This window comes from Lactuca saligna, chromosome 3 (assembly GCF_052625555.1).
Source record: "Lactuca saligna cultivar CGN05327 chromosome 3, ASM5262555v1, whole genome shotgun sequence".
Lineage (NCBI taxonomy): Eukaryota > Viridiplantae > Streptophyta > Magnoliopsida > Asterales > Asteraceae > Lactuca > Lactuca saligna.
This window is the reverse complement of record NC_136419.1, coordinates 169,951,760-169,963,782: the sequence shown is the minus strand read 5'-3', so window position 1 is coordinate 169,963,782 and position 12,023 is coordinate 169,951,760. Positions and strand designations below refer to the sequence as shown.

Sequence of the window (12,023 nt, the reverse complement as noted above, 5' to 3'; positions counted from 1 at the left end):
TTTGGTAAATTGTAGGGCAAATATGAGAAGGCAATGAGTGAGAAATATGGCCCCAACCCTAGTCAGCATCACCTAATGTTGAAATATGGGAGCATTTTGGTGGCAGAGAAAAAAGAGGTGAGTTTACGGGGTGGGATCATCAGATCCGGGCTACGTCATGTTGGGGACACCTTACGACTGTGACTCATGCTCCCATGATTACACATTATCTCAAAAGAAGGTATATTGATTTACTTATTGTGTTTTCATCAATAAAAAATAAAGTATATTGATATTATGATAAAAATAGTAAAGTAAGTTGCTATTAGGTACAAAATGTGTGTATATAGTATGTTCTTATAAAAATGTATGTACGCTGACTATATTGGTAAAAAATGCAAAGTTCATTGTTAATATGTATAAGATTTAAATTTGTTATTATGTAAATTATGTTTCCATTATGGATGCATTCATTATATTGTGGTAAAACATAGTTAAGTATGTTCTTATTATATATATTGGTTTAATGAAGGATTAATATGTTCTTGTTTCCATCTCTATTTTATATTAGTTATATATGTTTGTTGGAACATATTTTAGGTAAATGAATTAGAGAGCATGATGGAACGGGAAGTGAAGGAACAAGAGGAAATACAAGCCCGTCTTGATAGAGATGTAAAGTTACAAGAGGAGATAGAAAGTCATTTTCTTGGACAAATGAGTGAACTTTTGAAGCAATACAAGTCTAACAAATAAGTAATTTTTATGATTTTTAGGGATTTTTTTAGGGTTTTTGTTTTCCATAAAACCTAAACTTATAACATCTTACTTCTATTTTCTTATATTACCACATTAAAATTTGAAGAATCTAGCCAATTAATGAAACATAAGTGAATAACAATCTCAAAGTAAAACTTGTTCATGTGTTAAACTACTTTAAAGTCTTCACTCCTCATCACCATAAAATGTTTAATAATTTAAAAAAAACTAAAATAAATATTTCAAATAGTAGATTGCTACCAACTTTTGACCGATATATAGCCTGACCGAACTTACAACATTGAAATACTACAATAAACCACAATAATTTTTACAACATTGGAGGGCAGTAGAAAATAAACAAGATTGCCTCTACAGTCAAATTTTTGTTATGCCTTCAAACCCACAAATAGGTAACTCCCAACAAACAGTAAGATGATAAGAATTCACGAAGATAACCAGAATATGATTGCTTGATTGAAATACTAAAATTACAAGATATGGAATAGCACTTTGAGAAGCCATCACTCTCCACGGGAATGTTCTCACAATAATCAGCTGCCTCTCAACATGGATACGCCACTTACGTAAATAGAGATTATTCTGGGGCTAATCCCTATTCTGCCCTTGGTCATCCCATATGGTTCCAAATTGTGTCCACGTCATTTTCCATTCTACTACTTGTCGGCTTTGCCTTATTCCTTCTCCTTTTATAGGTGACAATATGGTTGGGTACATTACAATTTTGCACATAAGATATGTGACTTATAGTCATTTATTCATATCCTGATACAGGTGGTTGCATTAATTTTTTTTCTTACAATTTTAATTGTAATGATAAGATGATTATTCAACGATACAGTCCATAGACAATCATAAAACCCATGTTTTACTTTAGATTTTAATTCATCCATGTCTCCCTTAATTATAAAGACTCACCAAAGATTCATTTTTGTGAATCGACCGAGGATGGTTTCATCTTCTTATCTTGAAAACTTGTGTAAACTAATGCCGATCAACAAAAAAAATGTTGTGTCAGCAACCAATATACTTTTATGTAGACATCCTTATTTTTTCCCTAAAAAGATGTCCATATTAAAGTAATTGATAAACACAATATTTAAACATACTTTGATTTTGTAGGCTTCCTTAAGTTGGAATGCAACCTCAGCAATTGTAGGTCGTTCCTCCCGAGTTTCTTGTAAGCATTGATATGCAATAGCTGAAAACATGCTTAATGTTCCTGAATTGATATCTTTCTTTATTCTTTGATCAATAATCTTATCCAACTCTCCATTTTTGTAGCAGGTTCGAGCCAAATGATGTAGGAATCGCCGCTCATCATGGTAACTGGAAACACACGCCAACCTTCCACACAAAACTTCAAACAAAACCACACCAAATGAATAAACGTCCGACTCTTTGGTTAAAAACCCTGTTCTTTCGTATTGTGGGTCAGTATAACCATATGTTCCAGCAGGGTTGGTGATCACAAAGGTGTTTTGTTGATTTGCTAAACCTATTCTAGCCAAACCAAAATCGGAAAGTTTTGCATTCCAATTCTCATCCAATAACACATTTGCACTTTTCACATCGCGATGTATTATTCTATGTTTTTCAGCCACTTGGTTATGAAGATAGTCCAATGCAGAAGCAACACCAATACATATTTTATGGAGTTGTGACCAAGATAGCCCACCCGACATTGTAGTGTCACTTAAATATTTGTCAAGGCTTCCATGGCTTGCATATTCGTAAACAAGGATCATCTCCTTGTTATCATCACAAAATCCTATAAGTTTTATAATGTTTTTGTGTTGATACTCGGAAAGCATTGCAACCTCTGTTCGAAACTCCTTGTTGCCTTGAAATCCGTTGACATCTAGCCGCTTTACAGCAACTAGTTGGTGTATATGATCTCCCCATGTGAGGATTCCCTTGTAGACACTTCCATAACCACCCTTCCCAATGAAATTTTTGTTGTTGAAGTCTTGGGTACAATCTTTTATGACATGGAAGGGTAGTTTGAGGCCATTTGGCTGCTTCATTGGAGTATAATCTAGAATGATTAATATTGAACAGCTATATACAAGACACCATGATAGCAATAATTTATGTTAATGTTTGATCAATAAGTAAGCAAAGACTATTATAAGACCTTATTAAGTGGGTGGTTCTTATGTGAATTAACATGTGTAAAAATTAGGAACTATTTAGGTTCACATTGTGGTTGTCAACAAACAAAAATATTAAAAAAAAATTGTATTTCATTTACCGATATAGATGTCAATTTGTACAATAAAGTCCTAAAATTGAAATTTTGAAAAATTGATATATTTTATTGTTTAAAATTAACTCCTAAAATTGAAAAATAATCAATGTTTTAGCATGATTAATGTTATATTTGGGAATATTTGAGGAAACATGTACTTACTAAAATGTGTTAAGTCGTTTCTTACCTTTAGAATTTGTTATGAGAAAGTTTATTGTTAGACCTTTTTAACTTTGCTTTATTGGTAGTTTTTGATCAACTTAAGAATATTTATAACCTTAAATTCGTATAACATAACATAATGTATTATCAAGCCATTCGACAGGAATAATAAAATCTCTCTCTCTCTCTCTCTCTCTCTCTCTCTCTCTCTCTCTCTCTCTCTCTCTCTCTCTCTCTCTCTCTCTCTCTCTTGTTGTTTGCTATAATATTTTACATGTGTCCACGAACATCATTACAACCTATAAATTTTTATTGTTAATATTTTTGATCCAACAATCAAAATTGGTTCGTTGTATTTTAGAACCCTCATCCTACAAATATTTTATTTTTATTTGTATTAAGCTTTTATTTCATTTTTTTAGAAACACATGTGTATGTGGAACTTCTTAGTAGAGTACAACGGATCATGTATAACAATATTATATCCATTAGATCTATAGATGTAGCTTTCAAAAAAATTGATTTTATCATACAAAAAGACTTAGCGATGTAACTTGTGGCATGTTCGTTTCTCATTCGTTATACGATAATAACTAAGATATATTAACTTATTGTGTAAAAAAAAACATGAGGACTTGTATTAGAATTTATCATTTTTATGCTAAAAATCGATGTACAAAATTACGTATGTTCACAGTGTTGTTTTAACATGAAAATCAGACTTACTTTTTTTTTTTAATGAATTCAATACATATCGATTGAAGGCAAACGGGCAACAAACTGCGCCGCTAGCCCTATTTTTTTTTTTTTTCATGAAAATCGTCAACTCAAAACACTTTTGATTTGAGAAACCAAAGAAATGATAGAATTTTGTGACAATTGCTAATCGAGGGAATCCTTCGATGAAGATCAGCAATAGTTTGTTGAAACGTCCCACAGCGTAAAAAAAGATGGTGTAAGGTAAGATTGTTGACCTGATTGAGACGCATATCCGGAAGAGTGTTGGTGAGGTCAGCAGTGAAACCAATCCATTTCTTACGATTCTTTATAAGACGATTTATCTTCCTCCATCTTAGTAATGCGTCTTCGGAATTCTTGTTCAAATTATTCTCCATCCAGCTCAAAAGCTTAGTATCACTCCAGAAAACAAAACTACTTTTGCGTAATAAAAATCAAATCCCAGAATAACCATTAATGATCCCTGAAACAATAGTCAACATTTACATATAAAACAAAAGAACCAAAAATAACAGTGGGAAATTAAGGAGAAAGTAGAAATATGAAGGTAGCTTGACTTAAAACGTAGTCTGTAGAACAGGTAGTTTCGATGTCCTGTTTAACCTGGTGAATTAGTGAAATAATAATTCATCGAATTAATTAGAAGTAGATAACAAGGAATAGATCAATAGAGAGATGTTGGGTACAAGAAATAGATTTCAATTATCCATTTGAGAAAATACGGAGTTTATATAGAATCTGTTACAAAGGGCGAGGCACCTGATGCTTGCTAATTGATTCGTTTTTCACCTGGTGGCCATCCCACTCACAACAGCTCAACGATTTATTCTTTTAGTAATATCCTTTGCTTAGCGATATGTTTTTGACTATTTACTTATCTGTTATTCAATAAAAATATTAGTACCATAAGTACTTATCTATGATTTTTAGGCAATCGACAACTACAATTTTATAGTTTGGAATTCTTTTTAATATCAAGTCGTTTCTTAACATTTTGAGCACATTTTTCTCATGCTTTCTTTTCTTAACACTCAGTAATCAAAAACCAAAACCAAGATAGCAATGATATTAATTAATATAAATATAAGAAATCAAACACTAAAAGGAACTTAAAATAAATAAGTAAATTAAATTATACAATAAATAACAAATATTGCTGGAAACAAATGAAATAAAGTAAAACCGTAATTCATTAAACACATCCTCAACCCCCCACACACACACTTTTTTTTTTTCCGTTTTTTTTTAATATTTGTTATAAATACATAATATTATTATTATTATTATTATTATTATTATTATTATTATCATTATTAATACTGACAACGGTGAGTCTAACCGTCGTCCTCAAAATCACAGCCGTCTAAACTCCAAGTTCTTTCAATCTCGTCTGTATAAACTCGATTTTGGCGGTTGTTTGCGGTTCCAACAATCGGTTTCGATGACCCTCCTCCTTCTTCTCCCCACGTTTTACAACGGGCGATTAACCTGTAATTTTCCCCCTTCTTCCCCCCACGTTCTCTTCCATGGTTCTTTCGTATCCCCTTATCTCTCCAAACTCTGCATATAAATAGAGAAGATATTGAGGCGTAACGCTGTTCTTTGCTCAAGCGAATTAGACTCCGGCAAGGGTGATGAGGCTCTTTGATAGCAACTCCTCTGGCGATTTGATCCTTTGATCAAGTATGAGCCGATGATTTCGATGCCTATTCACCACCAACTACTCTCTCTCTCTCTCTCTTTCTCTCTCTCTCTCTCTCTCTCTCTCTCTCTCTCTCTCTCTCTCTCTCTCTCTCTCTCTCTCTCTCTCTCTCTCTCTCTCTCTCTCTCTCTCTCTCTCTCTCTCTCTCTCTCTCTCTCTCTCTCTCTGACGGAATTCGCGTAATTTGGTTGTTGTTGTTGATGTTGATTTGTACTTCAGATCGACGAGGCGATGATGATGAAATGTAGCCTGGTCAAAATTGGAGTTTGGAGACCTGATCTGTATATCTTGGCTGGGCAATTCGTAAGACATTTTTTGTCGTTGGAGTTATCTCTCTCTAAATTGACATGCATTGCAACTGCGATTGTAGCCCTGACGGATTTAGGCAAAACAAACTCCATTATAATAGATCTGAGCCTCCGTTTTTTTTTTTTTGTTTTTTTTTTTTAATTTTTATTTTCATAAGTAAGCATGCCAATTGTTTGTATTATTGCCTCTATGTTTTTTTTTTGGTTAATCTGAAAAGTTAATTGTTTATTAATAATCTAAGAAGTCATGTACACATGTACTGCTACAGATTTTGCCTTCAATCCTTTGTAATAACTCTAGAAGTACCATGAGATTTGTGTATAAATGGACAGGTGTATCTTGCATCAAGCAAAATGTTTATATTGGGTAGTTTAGGTTACATGTAAAGGGGGCACTTTTGTATATGTTATAAAGGCCAGAAGCTTTCCCATTCAATGTCTAATATCTTCTTGATTACAGGTTCGTCTGAATTTTAATGTCAAACGCAGACTTCTATAGAAGAAGGAATTGATGTGGTGAGTTTGTTTTTTTTTAGAAAAAACTGATGTTGCAGATATGGTGTTCTGATTAAGAGAAATGTTTGATTGTGCTTTCAGTTTTCTATAATTTTTCATGTTATTGTTTTTGATTTTAGGTTCTTTTATTGTTGGTTATTGATGCGGGTGATATGAATAACTTAGCTAGAGTATGAAATTCAATTGTGGACCATTGACTGACAATTTGAAGTTCTTCAACATGTTTGTTTATGGCATATCCATAAGGTAATTACTGAATCTCATACCCATAAGTCATTACCCATACTATGTCTAGCAAATTTTAACTTCCTCATGAAAGAATGTGTGGTTTTCCCCATAATTCTTATATAGGGAGTTATTAGATACTACGTGTGTCCTAATGAATTTAAGGCTGTTTGGTTATACTTTTTTTAATGAATTTTGCTAAAATAATTTTGATCATTATTGTTCTCTGATCGTTTTTTATTTTGGACCATTTTACCCCCCCCCCCCCCCCCCCGCCCCCTCCATTTGTATTGAAATATTTTCGTGTTGTTGTATCTTGTCTGATCCACACTTTCAATCAGATTTTGAACCCATTAAAATGCTTAATAGATTAAGCACTTAGTCATGAAAGTTGTTTGTTGGAAATAGTAGCATTGTACTTATATTAAATAAAAATTATGTTATTTTTTCTTATTTAAGCGTTGTACTTTCAAATATAGCATCAATTTTAATTTTTATTTCATATTTAAAAATATATATGTTTTTTTTTCTTATTAAACCATTGTACTTTCAAACTACAATGGTTAAATAAGAAAATAAAACAAAAATTTTTAAAAAATGAAGATTTAGAAATAAATGTTAAATATATTATTAGACAAACAAAAAAATATAGATTTTACAAATCACCATTTAAAATTATAACAGATTCCTAAATCGTTTAATGATTTTGGACCATTTTACCCCTCATACATCATTTATGATTTTGGACCATTTTACCCCTTCTCTCCCCGTTTTTATTGAAATGCTTATCTGTTGCCAAAGAAAATATGAATAAGAAAAAAACATAATTTTTTTGAAAATATGATGCTATATTTGAAAGTACAATGCTTAAATAGTTTATTGTTTTACCTTTATTTAAAATACAGATGTGATACATTGATTTATAAAAGTACTTGCATATCTAATAAAAGTAGTTTTGCAGGTTTTGTTAGCAAAGCTCATGTTTACATTGGCACTAACTTGTTCACTCCTACATGCTAATCATTTGTTTTTTTAATTATTTATAGTATTTAAGTGCATAATTATTGTTGAACTTGCAATTCCATGTGAGAAACCAGGTTTACGAGTGTTTGAAGGATTCACAGTGGGTTTTCATCCAAGATCATGGGAAATTGTGAGAATTTATATTATATTTTATAAATCATGATTAATTTGAAGTTATGTTGTGAGAATTTATATTATATTACAGGTGAGGAGACGTACTTCCATTTTTTGGTTCTTTAAATTAAAGTTTTGTTAGAAAAGTACTATTTTACCCTTTGTCTACTTTATTGCGGCTTTGATACAGACCAGAGTCATGTATCACTCTATATGACATCAATTGCATCCCTTTCACATTAAGTAAAAAAAAACTATCCATAAAGGTATATAATCTACCCACTTACTTTTGCTTCCATTGATTGGATTCTATTTTAATTTAAATTTTTAATTATTTGTAATTTTTAAGGTTTATACAGAGACCGGTTTGGATGTTAATTTGTCTGGTTCACGGGCAATTGGGTTGTATTCAACATTATTGAACATTTATTGGAGATGTACAATTACTTTATGTATCTATTATTCTATATTTCATCATGACTCGATTTTTAATAAAATTTATAAAATTTCAGGTGAAAAAACCAGTGAGAATCCGTAAAAGAAAATTACATGTATTAATTTTGTACAATTATAACATATTCCTAATTCGTTTTAATGATTTAGGACCATTTTACCCCTCCTGCATCATCTATGATTTTAGACCATTTTACCCCTCCTCCCCCCATTTGTATCGAAATGCTTATCTTTTGCCAAAGAAAATATGAATAAGAAAAAAACATAATTTTTTTAAAATATGATGCTATATTCGAAAATAGAATGCTTAAATAGTTAATTGTTTTACCTTTATTTAAAATACAGATGTGGTACATTGTTTTATAAAAGTACTTATATAACCGATTCATTCTTACCCTTCTCATCCAAAACAATAAGAAAATAAAAACAAAGGATTTACACCTCCTGCCAAATTAATCAGACAAACAAAAAAAGTACATTTTATTTTATTAGTTCTTGATTTATCTTTAATAATCCATCCTTTTATTACCATAATCAACAATGTTCTTTAAAAAGAAAAATATATGTATTACTTTTTTACAATTATAATAAATTACTAATTGATTTTAATGTTTTTCGACCATTTTACTCCTCTTGCATCATTTTTTATTTTGGACCATTTAACCCCTCCCCCTATTTGTATATAAATGTTTTCGTGTTGTTGTATCTTGTTTGATCCACACTTTCAATCATATTTTGAACCTATTAAAATGCTTAATAGATTAAGCACTTAACTTTCAATCATATTTTGTCTACCTGTCCACTGGATGGGTATGACACTAGTTATTTTTTGTTTGGACAATCCTTGTATTTTTATTTATTTTGTTAATTTTTGGTATTATTATTATTCTTTTTCCATTCGGATTATTTTTGTGTTATTTTTGTAACGTCCCAAAATTCTATCCAAAATTTTTGATTAAAACTTTAAGTATTTATTGAAATCACAACTTCAAGCTTTTAATACATTTATCAGAGTATCATTAAAAGTTATCAAGTACACAAGTCCTTCATTTATGTGATGCAATCAAGCCATGCCCCTCCTTTAATATAAGAAAACCTGAAACATGCAAACCACAAATCATAAGCACAAAGCTTAGCGAGTTCCCCAAAATACCACACATAGGACAACACAAATAAACAACTACCAATTATCAGCAACCCTAGGGACTGTCAACAGTCTCAATGGGCTAACAGTACGTTCGTTGGGTTATCAGCAACCCTGGAGACTATCAACAGTCTCAAACACATATAAACAAAAAACACAATAATAACAGCTAGACCCATTTTAGCAATGAAATTTGTATACTTATTTGAGCAATGAAACTTGTATACCCATTTTAGCAATGAAACTTGTATACTCATTTTAGCAATGAAACTTGTATACTCATTTTAGCAAGGAAACTTATATGCTCATTTTAGCAACGAAACTTGTATACTCATTTTAGCAATGAAACTTGTATACTAATTTTAGCAACAAAACTTGTATACTTATTTTAGCAATGAAACTTCTATACTCATTTTAGCAACAAAACGTGTATACTCATTTTAGCAACGGAATGTATTTACTCATTTTAACTATGAAACTTATTTACTAATTTTAGCAATGTAATTTTTTTATGGAAACTTTTATCAAAACTTTGATTACGATTCATGAAACCTATATTTCTGTAAACTTATGAACTCACCAATTATTTTATAGTTGACGTTCATTTTACACAATTTTTCAGGAATCATCGAGTAAGTGGCACATCGAGACATATCACTTATAGGAGCATTCACATGTCTGATTCTTTTTATACGTTGTAATTAGTTTTAAAAGTTGTTCAAACTAAATGTAAATTGTAAAGCTTTTAATAGTATGGTTGGTGTTGTATTTTAAGTTTTGCTATGAAACCCGTTGTACTGTCACGTCCTATGTTTCCATTTTCGCAGGGCGTGACAAACAATAGAGAATAAAATTAAAAACCTAAAAATGGAAAATTTTGGAAAATTTCCGCTCGCGCTCATTTCTTCATGCACGGGTTGCATATGAATATGTGACCTGTGTGTAACATCCCATATTTCCCATAGCTTTAAATTCACCCCTCGGATTCTAATTAGGCTATCTTGGCTCTTGATGTAGAAGGAATTAACAAAAGGAGGCCCTAGTGGCAAAATGGTAAGTTTGGAAACTTAAGTAGTACGTTGGGCATACACATGTGTACGTTGGGCATACGTGTACCAGGATGGAACCCTAACATTTAGGGTTTGTGGAGTATTTAAACAGCTTATGGACCATACCCTTCCATCTCTTTCAGCCACCACACCCTCCTTCAGCCGTATTGAGAGAACCCTAGCCTCCTAGTGACCATTCTTGAGCTTATAAGTGTGTTTTTGGTGCCTTCAAGAAGGAGATTGTGCATCAAGGAGCCAAGGAGGGAAGATTGGCTTGTGGATATTGGTTCCTCGTCTGTTTGGGAGCTCCAAAAGGTAAAAAGCTCGGAACATTATACTTGTATGTGATTGATCTAGTCATTTTAGCTTTATGGAAAAATTCTTGTCCCAAAAGTCCCAAAATGGTGCATGTTATGTTTTAGACGAAATGAGTTGTCCTTTCAGACCTCAGAAGAGGTCCTAAGTGATAAAAATGGTGTTCCAATAGCTAGATTTGTCTCATGCACGAAGTAGGAAGGTCTTAATGGATTAAGACCATGTGTTAAGAACTTTCAAGACGTCCAAAGTGGTAAAGTTTGAGACTTTATATTCCTATGGCACATTTGGTCGATGAATCTAGGGTTTGGGCTTAAGTGCTTAAGCCATTAAGCGCTAAATAGGGTTTTAGTGAAACCTCGCGTATGCCCAATGTAAATCCAGTACGCCCAGCGTACTGGGTCAACCACCCTGATGGTGGTCAACATCCGAGGAGTATGCCCCACGTACCAGAGGAGTACTCCCCGCGTACGTCCTCCGTTGGGCCTTTGGCATTTGTGCTTCGAGTTTTGGGCTATTTATCGACTAGTTGGATTTGGGCCTTTATTGGACTTTATGAATATTATGTTTTCGGCCAAGTCCTGATAATGGACCTTGGATATAGGCCCAATTAGGGGGTTGGGCCCAATTCGGTAAATTGGGCCAAGAATGGGCCGTGCATAAGGACTTTCAAGGTTATGGTATTGGCATTGGGCCTTGGCCCAATAAAGAGAATGGACATGATGGATTGTATGGATCCCCCTTAGTCAAGATTGTTATGTTGTGTAATGACTTGGTATTTGTTATTTGGAAAGTTCAGATTGTTGGTGAGGTAGCGATTCAGGAGTTCGATTCTTCAGCTCAGATCGGAATTGCGAGGTGAGTTATCATCACTATACTCAATGGTCTAAGGAACCAAGGTCAGCCCTTTGATTTGTTATTTGGGATTGTCACCGGTATGATTTGTTAGCTCAGTATCCTGGTAGATAGGATGGTTATATGCTGGTATGATTTGTTAGCTCGGTATCGTGGTAGATAGGATAGTTATATGTTGGTTTGATTTATTAGCTCGGTATCCTGGTAGATAGGATGGTTATATGCTATTATGATCTGTTAGTTCGGTATCCAGGTAGATAGGATGGCTATATGTTGTTATGATCAGTTAGATTAGTATCCTGGTAGATGGGATGTCATATGTTGTTATGATCCGTTAGATCAGTATCCTGGTAGATAGGATGTTGCATGTTGCTATGATCTGTTAGATTAGTTTCCTGGAAGATAGGAT

General features: G+C 32.8%; 1 protein-coding gene across 5 annotated transcripts; it reads right to left on the bottom strand.

Moving 5' to 3' along the window:
- Positions 1-992: 992 nt before the first annotated feature.
- LOC145037458 (putative receptor-like protein kinase At5g39000) lies at positions 993-4,607 on the bottom strand. Of its 5 annotated transcripts, XM_078986111.1 has the most exons (4): positions 4,147-4,607; positions 1,869-2,777; positions 1,678-1,743; positions 993-1,524 (listed from the first exon to the last, which is right to left on the bottom strand). In XM_078986111.1, the coding sequence occupies exons 1-3, from the start codon at positions 4,285-4,287 to the stop codon at positions 1,714-1,716; spliced, it is 1,080 nt and encodes a 359-aa protein (XP_078842237.1). In that variant the 5' UTR covers positions 4,288-4,607; the 3' UTR covers positions 993-1,524; positions 1,678-1,713. The 5 variants fall into 5 exon arrangements, 4 of the variants coding, with proteins under 4 accessions (XP_078842237.1, XP_078842236.1, XP_078842235.1 ...); XR_013678875.1 differs by having other exon boundaries at positions 1,678-2,777; XM_078986110.1 differs by having other exon boundaries at positions 993-1,743.
- Between the last annotated feature and the right edge of the window lie 7,416 nt (positions 4,608-12,023).

Excerpts from the sequence above, each read along its gene's own strand:
- LOC145037458 (XM_078986109.1), bottom strand. The coding sequence starts at position 4,287 with ATGGAGAATAATTTGAACAAGAATTCCGAAGACGCATTACTAAGATGG. Across the intron at positions 2,778-4,146 it reads CGGATATGCGTCTCAATCAG|CCAAATGGCCTCAAACTACC; the intron begins GTCAACAATCTT and ends CCAATGAAGCAG.